This window comes from Sprattus sprattus, assembly GCF_963457725.1.
Source record: "Sprattus sprattus genome assembly, chromosome: 4".
Taxonomy (NCBI): domain Eukaryota; kingdom Metazoa; phylum Chordata; class Actinopteri; order Clupeiformes; family Clupeidae; genus Sprattus; species Sprattus sprattus.
Window position 1 is genome coordinate 48352131 of NC_137923.1, and position 27770 is coordinate 48379900.

A 27770-nucleotide genomic window follows, 5' to 3' on the forward strand; every position below is an offset into this window, starting at 1 on the left:
CCTGACCTGTTTCAGAATATATGTGTGTGTGTGTGTGTGTGTGTGTGTGTGTGTGTGTGCCCATGCCTGCTGTGCACACTGGGGTCTATAATGCATGTAAAGATTATATAAGAGACTGTCTCAATGCGCCTCAGTATTGCTGGCAGGTATGCGTGTGTGTGTGTGTGTATGTATGTGAGTGTGTATGTTTGTGAGTGTGTGTCTGTGTGTTTTTACATGTTCGTGAGAGAGAACAAATTTCAGTGTGTCTTGATTTGAGTTGTTTGTGTGCGTATGTCGTCTCTGAGCAATGGAATGCAAGCAAAGGTTGTGATGTGTGTGTGTGTGTGTGTGTGTGAGAAATGCCATCTCAGAGCGCCTTGGTGCTGGACGTGTGAGTTTGTGTGTGAGAGAAATGTTGCAGAGTGCCTTGGCACTGGTGGTGTGTGTGTGTGTGTGTGTGTTTGCGCACACATGTTTGCGCGTGTGTGTGAGAGAGAGAAGCCGTCTCAGAGCGCCTTGGCGCTGGTGGTGTGTGTGGTGTGGGACACAGGCTTCTGGGGGTAGCGGCTGTAGTAGTACACCTGGAAGAGGATGGCCACGTCCACACACACCTGGAGCAGGCCACAGGTCCAGAACTGCACGGGGGCCTCCGTCAAAAGGAAGTAGACCGTCTTAAAGGTGTCCCCGCTTGTCCACATCAGCACCATCTTAATGCTGCAGAAAGACAGACAAACACAGGGACGTCAGGGAGACGAGCACCATCTTAATGCTGCAGAGAGACAAACAAACACAGGGACATCAGGGAGACAAGCACCATCTTAATGCTGATGAGATACAGACAAACACAGGGACGTCAGGGAGACAGACACAACTGTCCCCAATGTTTTATAGTGGACAGTCAACCTCTTACTGTTGGACTCAGTAGACCCAAGTCCTTCTGGACAGGATGGAGGTGTCCTTGTTAGTAGCCATTATGACGTGTGTGCAATATGTAGAAAGACATGTAAACATAATAATGGTAGAACATTGAGGAAGGACAGATATGTTCAAAAGTGTCATTCTAATATTAACAAACTTCTTGTATGCTTCAGTACACATATGCTTACGAGTATTACTTTTATCTAACGTATTGCACCTTATGTTTTTACAATGGTCATCACCCGTCTTGAAACATAACTTTCCTATGGTGACAGGCCTATTTTGCAGGACTTGATGTAGCTAACTTGTCCACCATGAAGGTAAATTTGGAGTGTAACGAGACACATTGGGGACAAAGTGACACAATTTCTCCTCCTGCAGAGAAAAAAAAAACAAAGCAGGGAGACGGTGAAGAGTTGAACGGCTCCTGGTGCCAGCGCAGGGGCCAGGGAAGTACCTGCGCTTTGTCTGGCAAAGCATGTGGAGGTGGAGGTGGCACTCAAACAGGCCTCTGGAAGGTGCTAATGAGGAGCGCAATGTCAAGAGTCCTGACAGCAAAGAGAGAAGGAGGGAGGGAGAGAGAGAGGGAGTGGGGGAGAGAACAGGAGCGGGGGAAAGATAGAAGGGGAGGGAGGAAGAGAGAGAGAGAGAAGGGGAGGGAGGGAGAGAGAGAGAAGGGGAGAAGGTGAAGGAGAGAGAGAGAGAAAGACAGAAGGGGAGGGAGGGAGAGTGGGAGAGAGAGATAGAGAAGGGAGCGAAGGGAAGGGAGAAAGAGGCAGCCAGAGAGGGAGACTGGATCAGAAAACTGGATCAGTTGGAGTTTCCTGATACCTGTTCAGCACCCCTCGCTGCCCACAAAAAAAAACCTCCGGCTGTCAACTCCAGCGCCAACCAGGTCTTCAAGAGAGTCTGCCAAGTGGATGAGCATGGCACTAGCTGGCTAATTAGTTAGCTATTGTGGATGCGAGGCTTTTTTTGTCAGGTAAAAGTGGGGGGAAGTCACAAAGAGGTAAATCTGGGGCTGGGGCAGTACAAAAAGCATTTGATTGCTTTAAAAGTTATCTGGTCCAGTCAGCTACAGAGCCCACATCATAAAAGTGTGGGTGTGCTTGAGTGAGTAGAGAAAGAGAGAGAGAGAGAGAGAGAGAGAGAGAGAGAGAGAGAGAGAGAGAGAGAGAGAGAGAGAGAGAAAAAAAAAGACAGACAGAGTGAGAAAGAGAGAAACATTTAGAGTTCACACAACATACCAAGAGAACAAACTCTGAGCCAAGGCTTTGAACCGGTTCACGGAACGAAAACGAAAACCAGAAACTTTTGATGTTTTGCTAGGAACAGAAACGAAACCAGAAACTTTAAAAAAAATTATGTTCCGGATCAGAATCGTTTCCCTAAAATAATGGTAACCGGTTAATAACGTTATTTTTTCGCTCTTTCACAAGATTCCTAAATGCAATATGATTGGTGATGTTCTCTTCCGGTCATTCACTTAGAGAACCTTGCCGCACGCCGCCAGCTAGTAGCCTTATCGGATCAAATCTATAGCCACCAGTTTAAATAGGAATTCTATAAGATAGGCTACGAATTTCTAATGCATTGTTGTAAAAATCTGCAGGGTCAAGTTAAGGAAATTATAGCTAAGTTATACAGTTAGCATTGGCAGTAGACTACCTGGCTATTGCCCAGCATAACCTACCCTAGTTTGTTAAGTCTTTATTTAAAACGTAGGCTAATACTGTAGTTCTCATATTTGGAATTTTAACTTTTTTGTTCAGATGGGAAGACATTGCGAGAATCCTATGCGGCAGCATTATTCATTTGACCCCGCGACTAACAAATCCAAATACAACATTGATGGATGTATGTAGATACCATTGTAGTTTTGTAATATTTGTATTGTCTCTGTTGACAAAAATGCACTGATTGGGCCCTGACAAGGTTTGGCCAAATGCTGTTATGTTTTGTTTGCCCAATAAACAACATGGCATACATTTTCCTTGTCTTAACTCATGTATAATACTTACAAAATGTCAGAATTACAGTTGCCGCTTACATAATGTAGCCTATAGTGCTTTTTTAATGTTTAATGACAAGATAGAGACATATAAGATTATTTTAAAGTCCTAATGATCAGCCTACTTATTTGTATGTCCCGCAGCTAACATGGAACGCTATTAACCGGTTCAGGAACTTTATTTTTTTGTTCTAACCGGTTCAGGAACGTCAATTTTAGGGTTGGAACGAAAACCGGAAACGTTAAAATACTGTTTCTGTTCGGAACGAACCAATTGGGAAAAAATCTGGTTCAAAGCCCTGCTCTGAGCTGACAGCACCCTCCTCTCTCCTCCTTTCCAGTGGCACTTTTGGCCGTTTGAACGGGAAGACGGCACCAGAGCTGTGTGAGTTTGGTGGCTCTCTGTGCCACCAGCTGTTTCACACACTGCTGTGCTGCTGCCTGAGGCCATAGGCGAAGATCAGACGTTGTCCCCCCCCTACAATGAAATGGGACCTCTGCCCCTGGCTGAGGCAAATGGCAGTGATAATTGGTTCCTAAAATCTGGAGATTTGGGAGTCTCCGTAGACTCAATAAGTCTCAGGTAACACATTTTTGGAATCAAGCTGTTTTTTTTGCTCGCCAAACTGGCACCTTTCTCGCGGCATTCGACTGTGCACATGATGTCATTTTGAACACATGTCTGCCCTGTTCCTGACCTTTTTTCCATTTTTTTTCTGTCAACAAATGAGCCCAGGTAACAATATATAGAGGCCAGGCAGTGGCCCCTCAATAAATATATCATGGAGGTAATCATTAAGGTACACTCTCAACAGACTTTTCTAGGGAAGAATGTGAGCGAATGTAGAGGGGAACATGATGTCTGATGTGTACCAGCGAGGGTTTCAAATTAAACATGGGGCAGGAACAGTGGGAATCCCTAAGGAAGTCTGACAAAGACCAAACAAAAATCACAACCATCGCAACCATAGGTTGATTTTTTTAAACAGCTTTGTTTTTTGCGTTTTAAATGAAGCATTTGGTTTGATGAGGGAATGGAGCGGTCTACAGCACTGACAGGAAGCTGGTTAACGGGGGACGCTGTGCACTCCAGAGTGCGAGGAGGGCTTGCTGGACACGGCTGTTTCTATGGCGACAATTACACAGCGTAGACGACAACAACAACAAAAATTCTCTCGCCGTCATGGCACCGCGGTCAGCGCTTTGAGGCATGCTGGCATTCGCCAGACACGCTGACGGTTGCTGAGGAGACCGCTGCACCATGACAACAGAGTCAATTGCAGGAAGCCAAGGACAAGTGTTAAAATCGAATACCTCTCACTACTGGCCTCATTGAGGGCCACTAAACACATCTCATCCTTCTAAAGACAAAGATAGTGGGCTACCTGAAGTACAAATGACACAAGAGTGAGTCTCTCCAGAACATGACTGCCCTGTAGTCTAGGGGGGCCAGGAGAGGTCAGCTGCTGATGGTGATGCTGATGCTGTAAAGTGCTACTTTACAGGTCTAAATGTCAAGGTGTAAGAGTGGCCCTTGACATTCTTTATCTCTCTTTTCCTATATCTGTTTTGCTCTCTCTCTCTCTGTCTCACACAGCTACGAACACACACACAGTTACACACACACACACTCAACACACAGATCCACAGACAGACACACTCAGCTACACACTCAGCTACACCTACACGCACACGCACACGCACACGCACACACACACAGGAAGGCTCATAGCGGGGAGAGTTGGTTGTCGCGAGAGTAATCAACGCCTCATCCTCACCCTTTAACTTAGTGTGTACATGCACTTCTAAGAATACTGTTTGTGTGTGGTCCACGTTCCTCTTGGCCACTCTCTCCTTCTACTTAAGCAGACTTCCTTTTTCATGATCAATAATTCATTGTTGTATGAGAATGTGGAAACAGGGAGGACCTTGGATTGGATGAGCTAAATGAGAGAAAGAGCGAGAGAGAGAGAGGGAGAGAAGAAGGGAGAGAGAGGGAAGAAGGGAGAGAGAGAGAGAAAAGAAGGGAGAGAAAGAAAGAAAGAAAGAAAGAAAGAAAGAAAGAAAGAAAGAAAGAAAGAAAGAAAGAAAGAGAGAGGGAGAGAGAGAAAGTAGAGAGAGAGACGGAGCAGCAGCACACTCCTTCCTTAGCAGCTGTGCTACCCCACACAGGGCGGAGTGGAGTCCCCCACGACATCAGAAACACTGAGTATAACGACAGCGGAACCCCCTGAGCTCAAGTTTCAACATTCAGTTTGGAGACTGGGGATGGAGATATACATGGCAAACTAAATTAAGAGAACTAACGGGGTGCTTTGCCATTCCTCACATCGCTCCGCTACCTCTCTCTCTCACACACACACGCCTTCCCCCAAACCTGAATCAATGTTTTTTCTGTCTGTGTATGGAATAATGAACAGGTGAGTGGCTGAGGACATAAGCGCCTCTTTGATTGTTTGCTCGGGTCTTTTTTGATTACCCAGGCAGCTCAGGGGTCTGCGCTCTCAAAGACATGTTTTGTCTAGAAGTAAACATTTGACTGCAGCCTCACAAGGTTGTCAATTGCAGGTCGGCAGAATCTGTCAAGCAATTCCCATCATCTGACACCTAGCGTGTAAGCGCACCTGATGAAGCCTGTCTAGGGCGCCCGAGCATGAAGCTTCAGCCTCTGCCACGCTGTCAGGCACTCACGGCCACAGTGGATAGAGGACACAGAGCTATTTGAACGGAAACAAACAGCATTGTTTTATTACACATACACATCTCTTCCTGCAGATGCAGATGCTGACCAGATGTACAGTATATGACATAAATTAAGCGGCGTGGCAGCGCACATGCTTACGGCCATCAGCTACGACCGCAGCCTAAATAAGGCCTGGAGCGGCTGGTAGTGCGACCCAAACTCACCCACTGAGCCTTTTAAGGACTGCAGCAGAAGCGACTGTGATGCGGTGATTGTGATTCACAGGTGGCACAGAAAAAGATCCCTTTGATCTGATGGCAACAGTAACCACGGCAAACACGCCGCTCCAAATTCAGTGCCACTCCAGCCTCGAGCGGACGACTGGAGCCACGACCTCGGCAGGATGGAAAATTATTTGTCTTTTAACGAATGAGATGCTATCTGGAGAGCGTCTTAACAAACCTAACAGTCTTCTTACCTTAAACGCCTCTCTGAGGTAAGTGGCTCATTAGGGACGGAAAGAGAGTGGCTAAATCTGTTGATACAGATCGAACTTCTGAGGCATCCCAAGTGATGTTTGCCTAACAGTTAAACTGCAGCGATGATGTCTGCAGCAGAGTGAACGCTTTGATGAGTAGTGGAATGAAAGTGTGTGTCTGTGTGTCTGTGTGTGAGTGTGTGAGGGAATGTGTGTGTCTGTGTGTGTGTGGGTGTGTCTGTGTGACACACACACACACACACACACACACACACACACACACACACACACTAAGACAGCCGGGGGTAAGGTAAGCTCATCTCATGACCTTTTCCACGCGGTGCCTCCTGGACCCACTGAGAGCAGAGGAAGACAGCTGAAGATGAACCCCCACATTGCATCTCCCCCTGCTAGGGTTATTCCTCATCTCCCCCGGCTAGGGGTTATTCCTTATTAGCTTGGCCAGAGGGGTTTTCTTTTTGAGCCAATTGCAAATCAGTAGTGGAAACAGAAATACAAGATACATGTAGAATGTAAATATGGGAAAAATATAATTAAATCCAACATTTAAGTAACTTTAACTGAGAAAGATACTTTAACACCCATCCAAATACACACACCACACAACACTGCATTCCCAACACAGACACACAGACACACACACACACACACACACACACACAAACAAACGCATTCCCCCTCCCTTCCACTCTGAGAATAAAAAGTGTTTCTGCATTAGAGGTAAAATCACTCTTCCCAAGATTTGGCTCAAAACTACACAACAGAAAGTAATACACAGTAAGAAATATCAACACCCACACACACACCCCCCTATACACACACCAGGACAGACATGCTGAAAGAAACCCAGCATTCCTCTCGCACATCAGAGCAAACCCACGCTGGCATCCATGCTGCCAGTGCTCCTTATCTCTTACAGCTGGCATCACCCCAGCAGCCCCTGCTCCAGTGTCATCCACTCAGCTGGCAGCACAAACACACGTCCCTATACAGTGAAATGAGACGCCCTACACAAACCCACCTACACACAGAAGTATGGACACACACATACACACAGCACAGACCCATACGCTCAGTAAGGAGGCCACACATGACACCCTCATGCAGAGCACACGTTGTGTGTGTGTGTGTGTGTCCAGACTGTTTGTAGTGTGTGTGTGTGTGTGTGTGTGTGTGTGTATCTCCAGACTGTTTGTAGGGGTGTGTGTGTGTGTGTGAGAAACACACTTAACTGACTGTGACGGAGATCTCCTCCACATGTACGCACAACAACAAACACACACAGAACCAACCACACACACTGGCACACAACCACTCAAACACAAACTCACTCACACCTCGCACCATCCCACACACCCACCCACCAACCAATCGCCTTGAACGGGCACAAGAATTCAACAGCGCCTCTGATCCACATCCGTGACCACTCCCCTTCTGTTCTCCACCGCCTGCCGATTCTTATCGGGCAAACACACTAAATCAAGAGGTGCTTCAAAGCGGATTCATCCTGACAAGCATCCATGCTGAGGGTCGAGCTCCCCAGTGTAGCACCTCTCCCTGTGAGGGGGGCGCCATGCTTTGGAGCAATTACACAGAGCTGTCACCGGGCAGCGTAGTCGTGGCAACAGCCCCGTGGAAACGGGCTGAGTAGGAAGCCCAGACAGCCAAACACGGGGGAGGGACTCATCACTACGACAACGAAAGCTTATTTACATATTCTCCCACTGTGGCTCGAACCCGACACTGGAGGCAAACTTCCTCAGAGAGGAGAGAGGAGGAAAGGGATGGGAGACGGTAAGCGAGAGGAGAAGAGAGGAAGAGAGAGAGAGAAAAGAGAGAAGAAGAGAGAAAAGGAAAGAGAGAGGGGAAGAGGAGAGAGAGAGAGAGAGAGAGAGAGAGAGACTGAGCCTGAAAGACAGGAGACACAGAGAGTCAGAGAGCAAGAAAGGTAGAGAAAGAGAGGCAAAGAGAGCAAAGAACAGGGGGGAAAAAAGAGAAGAAAAACATGGTGTACCATTTCATTGCAGTACATTAATTGAGCTGCCACTAGCTGCCGTCATGCTGGTGAATATTAGAACACATCACAGCCTTTTCTTCTGCTGTAATTAGGACCGGTTCAAACTGTCAGCCAAAAGCAGCGGTCACACTGAAATTTAACGGAAAAACAAATTCACTAGATAACTGGTCCGTTTATTCAAATTACCACAACACAAAGAGTAATTTGTTGTAACAGTCAGAAATGGGGTATTATAACTTTTCAGTTTTATGGCTATTTTCATAATCACTGCACTTTCAGTAAAAGGACTTAAAGGGTAATATTAATTTGTACTTTATCCAACCAAGGCTCTATAGAGAGCCTGAAAATCAGCGTGCGTGTGTGCGTGCGTGCGTGCGTGCGTGCGACAGCATAACATTTTTGTTTAGCGATCCAATTTATTCATTTCTACATTTCAAAACGAAATGTGAACCAAAAGTTCTTATTAGTTCTTTTTCTATCAAGGAGGCAATATTCCTTCCTACTTTGTGCACAGAGGCTTAATCTCAAGAATTTTATGGAAATTAAGCTTAACGCGAAAAGTTCCTCTAAACATGGCTCTCCTTGGCCCTGGCTGCAGTTAAAATTGTCTTTTTGACATAGAAATGTTCCTAATTGGCTGTTGTAAGTGGCAGCCATTATAAGCACATTATTTTAGCACAGCGGTTTTCTTTTCATAAGGGCTCATCAATTCCCCTTCACACCGTTCCTGAAAAGTCGTTAGGAAATGACATAGTACAGATTTCGACCGCAGCCCCTGTTTGATCATGCAGCAATGACTTATGGGTAATGGTGGTGACCTCCTGTAGTATCTGCAGCGCACTGAGTCCCCTTTGGCTTTCAACACATTAAACTGTCTCCATTAGCCATACAGACATTACAGCATAACCACTGCAATGGTCATATTTATTATCTTCATCTCTATAATATCCTCTGTACCCACAACATTAGCGCATTTCCTCATTATATGATGCAGTTATAACTACCCTAGGTCTTTAGTATGCTTATTCCACAGACAACATGCACTGTAGGTCATAGCCATTCATTAGTGTAATTGCAATGAGAGGAAAAAGACATTGATGATTTCCATCTCTCTTTTGTCAAGAGTACAATGGCACAAACCCACTACTGCCCAAGCTGCTGAGCAGGACAAGGACAGGTGGTGTGTGTGTGTGGTCTAGTGAGCGTGTCGATACACTCGTCTTTACGCTGATGGATTGCTCGGAAACACTCTGGAGCACGCCGCAAGCCACTCTGTCTCTGGCGCCCTAGACTGCTAAACGCAGAACATAAAACCTTTTAAAGGCGACCGGAGGGAGTGTGCAAGGGTAGTCCCTGGGATCTTTTCAGTCACAGGTACATCTACTCTGATCTTCAGATGGAAGCATAGATAATCACAGCATGGCGGTGGGGGGTGGGGGGCACTTGGCCCTTTTTGAGTCTTCATTATAGCACAGGAGAAAGAGGGGAAGAGCTGAGAAGAGGGGGGGTTCAGCTGAAAGCTCAAAGAGCCCACAGACAGGAGCTACAGTCTGCTTATAACCTCAGCAGATTTTGACTGTGCTTGTAGGATATATGGCATGAGCATTAGCAACCGGAATCAGAGAGAGGGAGAGTACAAGTACAGTACAGTACAGTACAGTACACTACAGTACAGTGTGTGTGTGTGTGTGTGTATGTATGTGTGTGTCTTGCCTGGCCCTGTATAGCTCAGAGACCGGATCTCAGGGGTTCTATGCTAGCAAGTTTAAGTTGTTCTGTCTGTATGTGTATGACCACTTATTTGACATTGAAGGAACTAAATGTAAGACTGGCTAGTCCTTGGCTAGCGAGCTAAATGGTTTCATACTGCCCAACCCAATCAGATTGGGGGCAGTATATTAGCACGTTTGTGCACCACTACCTTCTCCCTTCACAGAGGTAAGCAAAAAATGTGTTCCTAAATTTTGATATACTCTGTTCTGTTCCTTGTATTGGGGTATGCCTAGACTGAACCCAGACTGAACCCAGACGTATGTATGACCCACCTCATGCCTTCTGTGGATTTGTTCTGGTAGTTGCAGTAGAGCTGCGGCGTGCCCAGCATGGCCTCCGTGAACACCGCCAGGAAGCCCAGGCTCTCTACGAACAGGTCCGAGTCCAGCAGCAGGTACGTGACATAGGCCGCCATGGCCGTGAAAGCCAGCACGCACTGCAGGTAGTCCACGAAGCGACTCCACGACCAGAAGGAGCCCCACTCAAAGTCTAAGACATAAAGGAGTAGGTGACAGAGTTAGCCATGATAATGTTTTTATGCTTAACAAGAGGAAGTAGGTGACAGAGTTAGCCATGCTTATGTATTTTTGTTGTACACATCCGCACATAACACACACAACCGTATGGCTCAGTGTTATGAATGACCGTGTGTAGGGGATGCATGGATGTAAATGAGGATGAAGAGAAAAAATACTCAACTGGCTTTCCAGTTTCGATGGATGAAGACTACAGTACCCCAACTGCTTGACATGATTTAGTTCAACTCAGAAATTAGAATGAACTGTGTTACAAAACACTTTATAGACACCTGTAAAAACGATAACAAAACTCCAGAGAAGTAGATCATTTCACCCAGATACCTTGCTTCTTGCTGTGACAAACAACCACATACTGATGTCATGGCATCACTATGACGACCAGCTATACTGAGGGGAACTGCAGTGGAAAACCAAGTACCTGGTGCCAAAAGCGAGTAGAGTCAAGTAGAGTTGAGCCACTACCATGTAGTGGAAAAGCAGCTTATAGGAGTAATTGAGTACAAGGCCAGACTAGTTAATCTGAGAGCACTCTGATGACCAGCTTGGCTAGCCTAGACAGCTGCAGGAGAGACAGGTGCAGGTGAGAAACGTGGGAAATAACACACAAGACCACACTAGGATTCGAGGGTCAGATGGGAGAGACCCTGACCTGTACTTTGAATGAGACCGTAAGCTCTCAACTGGTTATAAAGGGCAGAGATGGAGGGGGAATAGCCACTCAAATCAGAGTTGAGGGTTGACATCTGAAGGAGTAATCCACTCTACCAATTAGACCATCCAGGAACCACAAAGGTTCTGGTGCATTTAATTAAAATGGCACATCGACTTCCATTTAAAGGTATTCAACCTCGGGTGTACTCAAAAGTTCAAATGAAAGATTGTTTTTTTCAAAGTCGTTCCACCCCTTAATTCCATCCGGCGGTCAGGAAGTGTGCCCTATTCACCTGCATCTAAGGCGGGACTTCATCGGGTCAGCAAGTTCCCAACACACAGAGGAAGGGAGAGCGCTGGGTTGAACAGAACCAGAATAATCCACTGAACCAATTAGCTGTGCTCCTGTGAGCAGAGGGGCTCGCCACAGGCCCTGCCGTAAGACCTAGGCCCCCCTCTCCACCCTCAGAATCAGGACTTAGTCTCCCAACAGCTACTGTTTCAAGACTTATGCGGCCTCATCTACGAAAAGTGTGTTCTCATACCTACAATTTTGATGCTAAAATTAAGCATTTACGAAACGCTAAATTATCAGCGGAAATTCACTATGGACCTACTGTGCAACACATTTAAATCCAATTGCCTTGATTTTTCCTCTCCCTATAGCTTTTTAACCTAATTAGTTACCGGACACTCTGAACAAAGTATTATAAGACAAGCTTTTGCATACAACAAGATAAATCTGTGATGCGTGTTAAAAAACATTGTAAAAGCAATGCCAATCTGGTTGGAAAGAGGGGAAATAACTGCTGACTCACTAGAAAAAGAGAGATTGAGAGAGCTAAGAACCACTCTGGCAGAAAATACATTTAACATTGCCTGTGAAGGATCATTTAACTGACAGTCTCCTTTCTATCTTTCAAACGACAAAAAAAAAAACGGAACAGAAACCATCATATATTGAAGGATTCTGGGACTGGATGAAAAGTGAAAACAACAGCACAGCGGGGTAGACCCTCACATACAGTGCCCTCCACAATTATTGGCACCCTTAGTGAATGTGACCAAAACAGGCTATGAAAAAATATATCTTTGCCGTTTATCATCTTGGTCTTTCCCTCGAAATATTCACAAAAATCTTACCTTTTCTTGAAAGAATTTCTTTTTTTGACATTACATAAAATATTTTTCTCCAAAACATGGGTGCCACAATTATTGGCACCCCTAGAAAATCCTATAATAAAAATCTAACTGAAGTATATTACCAGTCATGTTTTACATTTTTGAGTTCACCTGTTTCATTAGGAACTCTTAAGTGGTCAACCATGGCTTCCTGCTTCACAGAGGTATAAATATGAGGTGACACAGGCCAAATACCCTTAGTCATTCATCAAGATGGGAAAGACAAAAGAACACAGTGTCAAAGTGCGACAAAAAGTTGTTGAGCTGCTGAAATCCAGATTTAGGGAAATAAGAAAATATCTAAATAGTTGGAAATACCCACTTCCATAATCAGGCAAATAGTTAAGAAGTTAAAAGCGACAGGAGATGTAAGGAATCAGCCTGGAAGAGGACCTATCTGTAAATTGACCCCACGCACCGTGAGGAGGATGGTTCGATTGGTAAAAGAATCTCCAAGGATCCCAGCTGGATAATTGCATAGGTTAGTTAAGTCCTGGGGTCAGAAAGTCTCCAGAACTACCATCAGACTGCACCTACATCACCACAAGTTGTTTTTGAGGGTTATCAGAAAACGCCTCTGCTGTCAATCAACAACAAACTAAACTTACAGTTTGCCAAATGTAAGTCAGACTTTTATATTAGAGTTATATGGTCAGATGAGACCAAAATAAGGCTTCTTGGCAACAAACATCTTAGGTGGGTTTGGCGTAGACAGAAAGATAGCCATACAGAAGAGCACCCCATACCCACTTTGAAGTATGGTGGCGGATCTCTGATGTTGTGGGGCTGTTTTTCTTCCAAAGGCCCTGGACATCTTGTTAGGATACATGGTATCATGTACTCCATCAAATACCAGCAGATTTTAAATAAAAACCTAACAGACCCCCTCTAGGAAGCTTAAAATGGGCCGTGGTTGGACTTCCCAGAAGGACAATGATCCGAAGCACACCTCAAAATCAACACAAAAATGGTTCACCGACAGCAGAATAAAAGTTTTGCCATGGCCATCACAGTCCCGAGACCTAAACCCCATAGAAAATCTGTGGGAAGAGCTGAAGCCGAATCTGCAAATGTGTTGACCTCAGAATCTGAAGGATCTGCAGAGATACTGTATGTAGGAATGGTCTCAGGTCTGTGCCATGTGTTCACCAACCTCATCCCGCATTATAGGAGAAGACTTGGAGCTGTTATCTTGGCAAAAGGAGGCTGCTCATAACATTAAATTAAGGTGTGCCAATAATTGTGGCACACCTGTTTAGGAGAATAGTATTTATTTAATGAAAAAAAAAAAGTAAATAAAAGAAATAATTTTATTTCAATGAAAAGGTAAGATTTTTGTGAATATTTTGAGTGAAAGACCAAGAGGATAAACAGCAAACAAATATTTTTTCATAGCCTGTTTTGGTCACATTCACTAAGGGTGCCAATACTTGCGGAGGGCACTGTAACAATACGATCAATCCCCATCCAATCCCATGTTTAATTAAGGGCCTGTCCTATCCCATCACTGAATCTGCCACCCGCCAAGATCCCTGGCTTCTGATCTCAGAGCAGCAATGGGAGCCAAAACAAGACAAGCATGGACTGGAAAGGAGCGACAAGCAGTATAGAGGAATGGCTGGTTGAAGTCGAATTTTTTGTATTGTTGTTTTTTATTGTGGCTACTTTCGATTAGTCTGCCATGTTTTATTATCCACCAAGCCATTACCGCTCCTGCGCTCCTACATAAAAGAGCATGTTCATCTTTATAACAGGATGCAGGAAGGAAAGACAGAGAGAGGGAGATAAAGAGAGGGGAGAGAGATTATGTAACAAACAAAAACAAGAGGAGGGTTGGGGGGGGTTGCCAAACTTCCTCAATTCAAAATCACATTAGTGAAGAGGGGAAAGTACACAGGGAAAAATCAATCCTATGGCTTTTGTTGCTGAGGTTAGCCAAACTAAAATCTGTCTGTGTGTGCGCGTGTCTGCATTAGTAGAAAGCACTGTGCCAGTTAGCACATCAAAAGGTAACAACTGACCAGGAATTAATTTGGAAGAATCAGATCATAGTCACAGCTTCACTACCGTGACAAAACATTGTCAGATACGACAGAAAAATTAAAATGGGTGGAAGTATATTAAACCAAAACAACTGAACCAGTTCCTGTGTTCTGGGTGCCGAAGTGGCAGAGAGACGGGGATTTAGCCTTATTTGGCATGCTGCATTTGGAATCACTGCACACAATGCTCCAGCATCCAAAGCCAGGACCAGTATCACTAAACCGGAATCTATTACCAACAGAAAATAAGTCCTTCATCGTTGCTGTCTCTCTCCAGCATGTACATGTGTACTGACACACACACACACGAACACGCAGAGAGAGAGAGCGAGAGCGAGAGCGAGAGAGAGAGAGAGAGAGAAAAAAGCCACTGAACTAGGGCCTGAGTCATCCTGGGATTAGGGTGCCAGGACTGCTGGTGTAACCATGAGTGATATGGCATGTCATTAACTGGGCTGTGTCTGGACCTCACTGATAACAGCGGGAGCCTAAGGGGGTACAGCACCAGCCACCGGTGCCCACACCGGATACAATGATTTTGGCATGGGACAAACCCCTAGGAGAGCCCAACACAGCCATTGGCCAGGCTGGCTGTGGGCACACAGCTTGCTTCTCAGGTCACCGAACACTGGGCTCCATACAATAGGAGACACTGATGACCAACTGTACTTCTCGTTTGATGTGAAGCAAAATGAGAAGAATCGCTTATGACGTGGCATAGATATAAAAACCTGAAAACTCTATACTCTATACTGATGTTTGTAGTCTTTGTGTTACAATGTGGAACCCTCAACACCTCTTTGGCATTGCTCTCTCTCTCCCGGTGTTTCCCTTTGGCTCTCTGCCTCACTCTCTTTCTCTGTCTCTCCCTCTCGGTTTCTGTCTCTCCATCTCTCGCTCTCTCTTTGTTAACCCCTGCAGTGTTCAATCCCTGCCAGCGGGGTGGCGAGTGGGCACAGACCTGGCACTGCTTTCAAACGGGTCCTTCCCGCTGTGCCCTCCCCCCTCCACTCATGCAGAGGCCGAACACTGCGAGGCGCCCGGTCCAAGCCTCTCCTGAACGCGTCATTTTTTCTAGCCTATTTTAAGTCTCATGTTGTGGTTGGAGCACGCAGAATTGAGCTGCCCGATATAACTGTTAATAATGCTTTCTGTAAATATTGGATATTTTAACACAGTTTTGATTTAAACCTTTCTAATAATTTTTTTTCTCCAATTATGTATAATTTCTAGTTTTTAAAGCTTTTTTAATGATGCTGTGCCACTCGGTTAACATGCATACAACTAGTGCAAATCTAAATTCTAAGGGCCTGATTTACTAACAGGATTGCGCCCATTTCAGGCGTAAAATAGCGGTCGTAAACATGAAACGGTATTTACAAAGGAGGCGCATTTGAGTAGAAGCGCATTTTTAGGCTTTGTGGGTGTGTGCCGAAACGAGATGGGAGGTTATAAGAAACCTGGGCGTGAAGCGCAAATATATGGGAGGAGAGAAGTTAAGTGCGCCTAATGATGTATTGCGTGGTATTTACTAAAACTGCCTGGCGAGCGCACGTCTCTAATTTGCGGGCTAATTCTCCGCCTCATAAAAGCACGTCTTAACCAGGAAGCGCATTTCCATTGAGTCTAAAAACGTTGATATGGCAGCAGTTATAAGAGCAAGGCGAAGAAAGAAGACAGAGACAGCGCACAGAAAGAATTTTTCAACTCGTATAACACTTTTTCAGTTAAGCGAACCACAAATCATTAGACGGTACAGGTTAACCAGCAACGCAATACTTCAATTACTGGACCAGATCAGAGACGACATCGAACCCTCCACCCGGCAATCACATTCCATTCCATCAGTTGTTAAACCCCTGTCAACATTTGCAAATATTGGCCTCCGGATAATTTCAAACAGTTATAGCATCTGCAGTTGGTATATCTCAGCCTTCACTCAGCCAAATATTCACCCAGGTACTCGACGCATTGCTACGGCGCACTGGTCAATATACATTTCCCCACAACGATAGCTGAAATTAAACTTTCTGAACGTAATTGGAGCCATTGATTGCACCCACATGCAAACAGTCCCACCTTCAATCCAATAACACATTTATCGAAACAGAAAGCACACATATTCAATGAATGTCCAGGTCATATGTGATGCCAACATGACCATTACTAACGTGGTAGCCAAATACCCTGGATCTGTCCATGACAGTTTTATCTTCCGGATATATTGTAGTGAACCCATGTCCCTTGTAGAACTTATTAATCTCGCCATGTACACATCTATATTGTTATAATAGACAGTTTATGCATTAATGCCACCAATAGCATATTCTTTATAATCGTGTTCTTTTAAACATCTCGCTGTAGGTGATGGCGGGCAGAACAACAATATAACCTTGTGCACATTGAATCAGGTTCAGTGATTGAGCGAACGTGAACCAATATATCTATCTCCTCTTCGCTGAACCTTAGTTTTTTCTTCCTCGAATCTCCATGGTGGCAGTAACTTGCAGGCGATTTCTCCCGTCTTTTAACGGTGCGCTAAATAATGATTGCCCAGCGCGGATCTGGTTTGATAAATACCACGGAAAATGCGGGGAAACACTGTGCGTTAATGTGCGCCTGGCAAAGGCGCAGATGAAGCTGCGGTCGCAATGTTAGTAAATCAGGCCCTAAAGGGCGGAGTTAGCACAGAGTGCCCAGCGCGGATCTGGTTTGATCAATACCACAGAAAATGCGCAAAAACACTGTGCGTTAATGTGCGACCGCAGATTAAGCTACAGTCGCAATGTTAGTAAATCAGGCCCTAAGTATGTATCAATGTGTTTAAGAATTAACAACATACATTTAAAATATGAATACATTATGTATTACACCATTATAACACTTGACTGGTGTGATTTATGGTGAAAATGCACCCAACTAGTACATCCAGTCCAGTCAGGCCAGTCATTTTTGACCAGAGACACAACAAATGTAATCATGTTAAATGATTTGAAAAAATGTAATGAGCCTAACTATAGATGTTAAGGATGGTGGATGTCATGAATCCTCAAGAGTTTACAGTTTTTTCCTATCGTTTTAGTCAATTTACCTAAACCATGTTCACATTCCCAAAACACTTACCAGCATACCAGTACACCATGTGAACTGTGGATACTTGCCCCTATGCTTAGATACAAATGCTGGCAATGACACCTTCTTCCAAAATTCATGGATACCTGTCCCAGTCAATGTTCACTCCTGGCAAAACGCTGTGCAACTACAGCATATTTTACCAATGTTTAGATACTCTGTTCAAAACAGTTAACTTTCAGTTCAAAACCTAACTTATCAGTAATTTAGATCACTGTAGATGGAAAGATGCTGCATTTGGACAGACAAATTAAGTTATATGTTTGAATAAGAAAAATTCTTATTTTAGCAGATAGTTTATTTATTTTATTTTAATTATTATTATTTTTGTTTTCCTGTGCACCATAGTTCTTGGTGAATTGGAATGGAATTCCTTTTTGGAAATACAGCTAGACAGGCAAAATTTAGCAACTTTAGTGATTGTATGGGATATTGTGGCCTTTCACAACTCCCGCCAAGTCACAGGGTGGTTTGCAGCGCATCCTAGGATGGTGTCCCTATTCCTGCTGCCGTACTCTCCTTTCCTCAACCCCATTGAGATTTTTTCTCCGCATGGAGATGGAAGGTGTATGACCAACGCCCACAGGACCAGATGTCACTTTTAGAGGCAATTGCTGCTGGGTGTATGGACATAGCCCTCGAGACATCCAGGCCTGGATAAGGCATGCACAAAGATTTTATCCACGATGAATGGCAAGAGAAACCATATGTTTCGATGTTGACGAAAATCTGTTGTGTTTGTGATTAGTTTCTTGATCAAATATTACGTAATTTCCCCCCCCAAAAAAACGTATTTAAGGTTTCTGATAAAACACTCATTTACAGTATTTGCACTTACAGTAAAGTAAATGTACAGCACTTGTCAATTGTGACATCTATTGTGAGAGGGAAACCGACATATGAACATTGTCAGCAGATTCTTGGCTTGGATTGACATATTTCAGCATTTTAGAATGATTTGTTTACTTTCATATTACAAACTTTATTACTGTAGTCCAAAGAAGTGATGTCTGTGTTTTTTCTCTTTTTTCAATGCAACACTACAGGAAATCTATGCCAAACTGGAGGAAACAGCAGCATTTTATACATGCAATTGGCAATGCTTCAAGATGTTAGTGTTTTTTAGGTCATTGTGTTCTGAGAGGAAACATGTGTTAAGTTATGGCAGCATTGGTTGTGGTGTGGTTGTTGTAGTGCATTTTGCACCAAAGGTTAACAGATATGCAGAGGTGTGTGTCTCTAAAGCCCACTGTGTTAAGTGATAGGGAAAAGTGACCATGGTATGAGTACATGACCCAAAACGATAGGAAAAAACTGTAAAATGAAAGAAATTATTTCTATGAAAGACTGAAGTTTCAAAATGGTCATTTCTGACCGGACTGCAGTCAAGTGCCTGAACGACTATAGGCCAGTGGCTCTCACCCCCATACCTGCTAAATGCTTGGAAAGGCTGGTCATGAAACACATAAAAGGCATCACACCAGCTTCCTTTGATCAACACCAATTTGCCTACAAAGCGAACAGATCCACAGAGGATGCAGTAGCCCTGCTGCTTAACACTGCACTGGAGCACCTGGAGTTACAGAACACTTACATCCGTATTCTCTTTATAGATTACAGTTCTGCGTTCAATACGATCCTTCCAGGCAAACTCATCTCCAAACTTCAGGACTTAAACCTTAATGCTACATTGTGTAACTGGGTATTGGACTTCCTGACCAATCGCACACAGAGTGTACAACTGGGGAAGCATCACTCTTCAAATCTGACCATCAGCAATGGCACCCCACAAGGTTGCGTGCTCAGCCCACTTTTATACACCCTCTACACCCATGACTGTGCTCCCTCCTTCCCATCCAGCTACATCTTCAAATTTGCAGATGATACAACAGTGCTTGGCCTCATCTCCAACAACGATGAGGCTGCCTACAGGCAAGAAGTGGGAAACCTGGCAGTCTGGTGTTCTGAGCACAACCTCAGTCTCAACATTAAGAAAACAAAATAGCTGATCATTGACTTCCGGAAGTCTTCCCAGCATAATCACCATCTCCCACTCTACATCAACGGTGAAGAGGTTGAGCGTGTCACCTCTCTAAAGTTTCTGGGTCTGACACTGACGGAGGAGTTGTCCTGGGTCAAAAACACAGCTTCCGTTTTAGGGAAGGCCCAGCAACGCCTCTTTTACCTCCGGAAGTTGAGGAAAGAACACCTTCCTCAGAGGCTGCTGTATAATTTCTACCGCTGCGCTATAGAGAGTGTGCTTACATACTGCCTGAATATATGGTCCTACAGCTGCACAAAGGCGGAGCAGGCAACCATCCAGAGGCTGATTAAAACAGCGGGAAGGATCATTGGAGTAGAGCTGCCCGACATCTTGTCCATCTCTTCCTCCCGTTGCCTGCAGCGCTCTAAACGCATCCTCACAGACCCTTCTCATCCTGCCCATCATCTGTTCCTGTTACTCCCGTCAGGGAAAAGGTTCAGATCAAAAAAGGCACGCACCTCCAGGATGGCAAAGAGCTTCTATCCCTGTGCAATAAGGCTCCTCAACAGCTTACCCACCCCACCCCCCGCCCCCCTTCCCAGCCCGCCCGGCCCCCCATGGACTGCACTCTAACACTTGATGCACCTTAAAATGGAAATATGGAGATATGGAAATATATTGCTTTTATTATTATTATTTTATGTATGATATTTATGAATCTATTTATTAATTGTTATGTATTATTATTTAGCTGTGTAAGATGTCTGGTTGCCTCTACTGTCTCGTTGTCTTTGTGGCAATGACAAATAAAGTACTTTGAACTTTGAACACAGCATGAGGGTTAAACAAGGACACAGAATTAAACACCAGTGTCTAACCTGAATGAAACCTATATCTTTACCGTTTGGCATGCCACCTTTAAGACAAACATCCATGCTAAACAACTGACTACATCTAAATACATACTTTTTTACCTACCAAATTTACATTTAGCAGACACTTTCATCCAAAGCGACGTACAAAGGAGAGAACAATCAAGCTACGAGCAATAGAGTAGTAACAATAAATACTACTTTACAAAAGAAATGGAAAAAAAACGCAGGAATGTAACTGGGAGTTAAGTACTTCCTGCTTGCTCAGTGTATTCTCTACCATCCTGACCACATCACTGTTACCGTTTCAAACACGGGTCAGTGCACTGGTCCATTAACCATTCAAGGGACCACCTCTCGCAAAATCATGCTTCGTCAAAGTACAGCATGGTACAGTGGACACGGGCTACTTGTGCCACAGACGATTTGAGACCAGCTCAGCCATTTTAATGCCAATAAACGCGGTTGAGGTATGGCTGTGTGAAGCTTAATTCTCCGTCAGCTCTGCGGAGCCTTTACCATGCCTCAGTGGAGAACCAGAATCCCGCGCTGGCACGGTTGGAGCTATAACTGCGCCGGTGTCACAATGAAGTCTCTTATCGGAGCGCCACCTGACAAGCCTCTCACCCGTCCCGTCATAAAGAGGGTGTAACAAGAGAGCGAGCGAGCGCGGGGGGAATGGCGCGGTCATCTTCACAGTTCAATGGTGGTTTGGTTGGCAGGGTTTAGTCTGTTATTGTACGCGGGCTGATAGGTGTTATCTCCTTAAAGATTCCATTGGATCCAGCTAAGCAGTTGCCTGGCTTTCCAAATCAGAAGATTAAGATGTTATCAAACGGGGAAACTCAATTCATATCTTACAGGGGAGGAAATAAAAACAAACACACACACACACACATTGTGTGAAAAAATAAACACACGAACACACAGAGTGTAAATCGCACCAGATGGCAGACGAGACTAAAGTGAATTGAAATGCTCCCAAAACACCAAACCAAGACAGAGGCACATTAGTTTCAATAAACACATTACATTTCTGTCTTCTCCTTCCATCTCTCTCTCCCTCCCTCCCTCTCTGTCTGTCGCTCTCTCGCTCTACACAGCAATCAGATGGTAATTGTGACTAGCACAGTAGACACGCAGAGATAATGTGGCACAGGCTCCCAGCTATGGGACTGGGAAGGCCGTGTGGTTTGTGTCCGGTAGTGTGTGTGTGTGTGTGTGTGTGTGTGTGTGTGTATGTGTGGAAGTGTCTGTCGGCAGGGAGGCTGAACAGGTGCTGAGATTTTTGGGACACACCAGCCTACTGGGGCCACGCAATCCTGCCCAGTCTGGAGCTGCAGCACACACCCACAAATATGTGTTTTCATGTGTTTTTCCTGTGTGTTACTTGCATTGGAGAGTGTGTGTACGCCTGTGTCTATACATGCAGGAAAGTGTGTGTACAGACATGAGTGTTTCTATCTTAGCGTACGTGGGAACGGGCTAACGGGGGGCTACAGACACATAAGCAGATGCTAAACAGACAGCAGAGACACATTACAACTAAAGACACTTATTCTTCTCCCGAAGCATCTCTTCCTCTGTCAATACAATCTCAATACACACACAAAGTTTCAATTAGGGAGATATGACTTTCTGTCAAACCTAATGAGGTAATGCAGAAAGAGGTGAAATCAATCGAAAGGCCGATCCAGCAAGAAATGAACAACCACCGGGTACAAGTGTGTGTGTGTGTGTGTGTGTGTGTAAAAAGAGTGGACAAACAGGGTTCTGACAGAGACACATATTTCAGCCTCTCTCATTGTGCTATTCAACGCCGGGGGCAAAGTATTCTCAGTATCAGTTTCCTGTCCATCTCGTGATCATGTGATTCCTGAACTGCTCCTTGCTGCTGTAATCTTAAGGACAGGCAGAGATCGACGGCATCAACTATGGCGGTCATGCAAAGGGATAAAAAGACCATGGAGAATGATGCTGAAAAAAATCCAAAATAAAACAGATACAAGACAGAGACACACACACACACACACACACACACACACACACTTCAGGAAGGAAATGCTCCAAAATCCTTGCAGTGATTCTGTGTTGTCAAAACCTAGATTTGCAGTGCCATCTAGTGTCCCTTTTCTATTTCAGTACAAATCTACAACCAGAACAACAACTGGTATCTCTCGACTCATTTCACTTACATTCTCAGGTGAAAAAATTTACATTACAATTCCAGAAAGAATGAAAGAATGAGAAATGAAACAAAGGTGTTGGGTAAAGGTACCTTGGATCTGTACCTTTGACCCCAGAGTGAGCCAGGAAATAAGCATCGCATCTTTAAAAAGCCACCAAAAGAGATTTGTGCTGACTTTCTACAAGCCTGACTCACCACCAACAACTGAATCATTCCTCAATTCATAGCACAAATTTCAAAAAGCATGGTAAACGCAGCAGGCAGAACCAGGCCAAAGGGTGACTTAGTCATCCTTTATACAGCGAACATCACAACTACAAGCAAAGACCTAAACGCCACAGAGCAAGCTGTAGGTCAGATGGGATAGGGTTAGGGTCCAGACCAGAAATTTCAATAAGAAAAATTAAAACAGACACAACCAACACGAGAGACAAAACCAAGCAGACAGGAGCAACCACTGTTCCCAAACACCAGGGGAGAGTCTCCAGAGGAGGGGGTCAGAAGTCAGACAGAGCACCCTTTTAAGCGTGCGGGCATTGGGATCGTTCCTGCCAGCAGTAAGAAGTGGCATGCAAGGCGTGTCAAAGTGTTTTTCTGTATCCCAGTTAGCTTGCTTACATCACATCCAAAGCAAAGCTCCAAAATATTGTTTTTTGGCACTCAGAGAGCATGTTTTACTGCTTGCGATACATTACCCTTGTTAACAGTTATCAGTGCAGATGATGCAGTCATATGTGAACTGTTCACATGTTAAATGTGTGATTCTACCAAGAGAAGCATAATCAGAAATCTTGTAGAGCAGTCAGATTAAATATATTTTAAATCATTCAGGTATGTTTATTTTTATGCACACGCGCGCGCACGCACGCACGCACGCACACACACACACACATTATTCTTGCCAGCATGCATTTGTGTGATCATCAGCCATTTCAAGCTACAACTTGGAATCAGCTACAGCTACCATGCACTTCATCAAGGACACACCGTCATACGCAGCATGCACAACAGTGTCATACGCAGCATGCACAACAGCGAAGATTAACAGGTGAGATGAATCAGGCTTGGGGATTCACACATCAGGCATCCGACTGAGTGGAACATGCAGTGAAGATGGCTCCACCAGTGCCAAGCTGGCTAGTGGTGATCAGTCGTGAGTTAGTGGGGGACGGCCATCACTGGACCAATGCGTGGGTTTAGGTGACAAAGCAGAACTGGGGACAAGGTCACAGTGGGGGTGGAGGAATGACCTGGCGCCGTTTGGTGAAGCATAAACGGTACATACCCAGAAAGAGCTTCTTGGGGAGTTTGATCTCCTCATCCTTATTGTCTGACGCTACAGGCACAGAACGAAAATGAGAAAGAAAAACAGAAGAAAGAGGAAAGAGGAGAGAAGAGAGGTTGGTCTTTGCGCTGATCTTACACCAAGTTGGACCCAGCAGAAAAGGTGTGTGTGTGTGTGTGTGTGTGTGTGTGTGTGTGTGTGTGGAAGTGGGAGTGAGAAAGAGAGACAGCTTTAAAGCGAGCTTGTCATTTTTGACAAACCAGAACTGCAATATTGGTGATTGCACCTATAAATCATGTGAGTCATGAGGATTTCCACTGTACAATACACATTTTACAGAACTACACTTTTAAAAAGGGCTTTTATGATTCCCCCTAACCTTTATAGGGTTCGTTAACCTTAAAAAAAAAAGCCCTGAGGGTCATTGACCCCTTCCCCAGAGGAGCTGATTGAATGCAAAGATCAGTCATACTACAGGGCTTCTTTGCTTGTCCTTACAATATCCTACTAGCCTAACTACAATTTGGCACTTAAATCTGAAATCTGAAATTCTACATGGATTATAATACTTAGAAACTGTCTATTTTGGACTACACCACTGATAACCTACTCAGAATGCTGTCAGTCAGACAGATAAAGGCATGTGACATAACACAGACCCCCTTACACAACTCAGATCCTCTACATCCTTAATCTCCCCACAGATCAGCATTTAAGCCAGAGAGGGGGAAAATCAAAATCAAATCCCTGCTGATTACCCCATTCAAACCCGCACCTCTCAATCTGCACTCATTCAGTTCCCATCTGCATCATGGGGTGACGGAGACTGCACTCCCATCTATACACCATGCAGCAATTAAATAAGGGTATTCTTTGTTGTGGCTGCGTATAAGAAATGGTCACGTGCTGCCAGACATGATGACAGATTTGAAGTGTGATCAAACGGCACAGAACAGAGGCCCCCGATGGGTCTACAGTGCAGCTCTTCGGACACCTGTGAAATCAATTAAAGTTCAAAAGGTTATCTCTCCCTCTCTCCAGATACATAGACACACACACATATCCACATGGCCCAGGGGATGGGCCTGGGGACGTTCTGCTGTTGCAGTTGACCCTGGCAGTGACTTACTTTCTGTCTGCATGCCGATAGGATTCTGGAGAAAGGACCTGCTGCAAGAAATTGGTATCCACTGATAAGGCCAGTTTAGTGATCATAGCAATAGCATAGCCATTTGCGATACTGAGAACTTGGTTCATAGCTTCCATGGACCTTTTGTAGGTTGTTATGCAAGGATCCAGTGATTATAGGCTAGTCACTCTGAATTTGACTCTTACAATTGTATAATTACCACATAATACAAACAAGCATTTAACCAAATCCTCAACTCAGCTCTATTTGATGTTTTATATCCACCTACTGACTGCAGGTGAAAAAGTGGTGCTTAGCAAACCGACAAGTCACAGATATTCATGTAGGGATGGGAACCGAAACCCGGTTCTTGTTTAGAAACGGTTCCTAATGAGCCGAATCTTTGGAATCGTTAGCCAAATTCAAAACCGGGTCTGTAAACGGACCTCTGTGCCGTTTGCGCATGCGCGAACTCTTCCTTTAAAAAATCAGACCGCAGCAGAAATGGCAACTAGACAGAAGCGAGCTAAAGTGTGGCATTATTTCACTCGAACAAATGCAAACATGGTCACTTGTAACGTCTGTAAAACATGTATTTCGTCTAAGGGAGGAGGTACATCTACTATGAATAAGCACTTGAGCACACAACATGGTATTAAATTACAAGATTGTCATGTTTTTGACTAACTAACAACGGCGCTTCATCCCTAACTTACCAAGGTAAACTCCTCAAAATGTTTTATCATAACGGTGTTACTCGTGTGTTATCAGCAAACGTTTGCGTTGTCGTGTTAACCATAACTAAACTTAGCATTTAATTGCTTAACAGAATGGGCGATGTTGGACATTGTCATATAACGTAGGCTAGCTTAGCTGTAGAATCTTCTATTTTCAGCCGTTGGCTTGAGGCAGAGGCAGTGCTTGCCTCCCCTCTGTTGGTTCTAGAAAGTTTGCTGATAACACACGAGTAACACCGTTATGATAAAACATTTTGAGGACTTTACCTTGGCTTGGTAAGTCAGGGATGAAACGCAAAAGACTCCGTTAATAATGGCGTTGCCTAGCAACGCGTGCAGCTCCCTAGATATGGATACGTTTCTCTTTCAATTCAGTGGCAGCAATAGTTAAGTTTTAAATATACTGAGTGCCTAGTTTGCGAATCATCTTTGTTCAAATACGTATGTGAGGCATGTGCATGATACAAGTAAGTATGTTTCAGTACGTTATTGTGTTTGTAGTGGGTTCTACATTGCTATTAGAAGCGTTAAGCATAATAGTTCGCAATTAGCCATACAACCAAGCAACCTACAAGAAAATATACAGTCCTTCAGTTTACTCAATAACAAGGGCTTCATGTCAGATCAGACAATCAACGATTTTGTTAGTGCCATTTTATTGCCAGATTTAGTTTATCTCAAGAGTGCAATGAGGGAGGGGTTTAGATTGGACTAACTTAAACTAAACCTGGATGCATTGTAATGTTCCAACAATTATGAGACATTTCCTGAGGTATATCTGCTCTGGAAAAGAAAGATCAGTAGGTAGCAGAGGAAGGGTTGTATAGGGGTTGTTTGCTATTTCACTCATTCACTAATAGACTCATCTATACAGTATGAGTGAAATAGCAATCAACAGTGCTCTGCAATGTCAATGTATAGCTTTAGAGTTGACACTCTCACCACATATGCATTTAAATATTGTTGTTTTATATTTAGTGGCAAGAATGTCTGTTTTTTAATCAAAGTTTTTGGTTATTTATGTAAACATTCTGTTTATGGTGTGTGCAGCATTCTAGAAATTTATATAAAAGAACATTAATGTAAAAAACCCGTTTGTGCTCTTTTTTCACCCCTTACCCAATAAGAATCGATAAGAGAATCGATAAGGAATCGAATCGATAAGCAGGAATCGATAAGGAACCGGAATCGTTAAAATCGTAAAGGTTCTCATCCCTATATTCATGTGCACAAATTACCTACGGCCTAAACAGTTATATTTCAGGACTTATTTCAAAGCTTGACCTGAGACTACTGATTTACATCTGCTGCTGCTGAACTAGAACCTTCTACCACAATTTTTGACCAGAGCCACATGCTACCCAAGCCGATACGTATCAAGGGTAGTGAGAACATAACAAATACAGTGAACATTTGTGGCATGGCAACAGCAGGGCAGGAGGAAGTTACTCAAATACTACTGTGTACACGAAATATCTCTTGTATATTGTACCAGCACACGCACGCACGCACAATGTGCCTGACAGTATTCCCTCACACTCCTAAAATAGGCTGTAAAGCAATAAAGAGGTGCTTTATGGTGGCGGGACTGACCTGTGAAAGAGCGGCGTTTTGTGTTCAGCTCGGCTGTCACACGGACATCGGTGCACAGGTTCAGCATCACCAGCATGGTAACAATCATGATGATGCTCTGCCACAACAGGGGGGTCTCGAAGTACCGCCCAAACCTGGCGGGACAGAGACACACACAATATTTTCCATGAAACTGATGAGCTGGGTTTTAGATAATTTGAGCCTACTTCTCAGGTGGTGAAGCTCTCTCACTCTGTAGATCATTTGATATGCATTTTGTAAAATAGAAGTACCAAAAACTAATCTGGGTTAAATCCAGATTAGACCATTTTTATTCTAGAATACTGAACTTCTCAAAACAAAAAGTTTACCTGAACAGTATTCTTAAAATATTGGCCACGAGGAGAACTAGGCATACGTAGGAGGAGAACCCCTCTGCGTTCTGGGTCCGCTTGATCTCCCTGTACTGGGGAACGTATGGTACCACACCGCCAAATATGATAGCAGTGGCAGCTGTCCAGGTGACAAGATGATTGACAATGTACATAATCTTCTGAAAGACTTCATCTTCCAT

The 27770-nt window shown here is 44.2% G+C and overlaps 1 protein-coding gene across 1 annotated transcript; it reads right to left on the bottom strand.

The window, feature by feature from the left end:
• Nucleotides 1-488: 488 nt before the first annotated feature.
• On the bottom strand, nucleotides 489-27770 carry slc66a2 (solute carrier family 66 member 2; the record flags this gene model as incomplete). The annotated part of the gene is made up of 5 exons (XM_080838073.1): nucleotides 489-696; nucleotides 10156-10372; nucleotides 23759-23809; nucleotides 27218-27351; nucleotides 27568-27770. The coding sequence occupies 5 exons, from the start codon at nucleotides 27768-27770 to the stop codon at nucleotides 489-491; spliced, it is 813 nt and encodes a 270-aa protein (XP_080694199.1).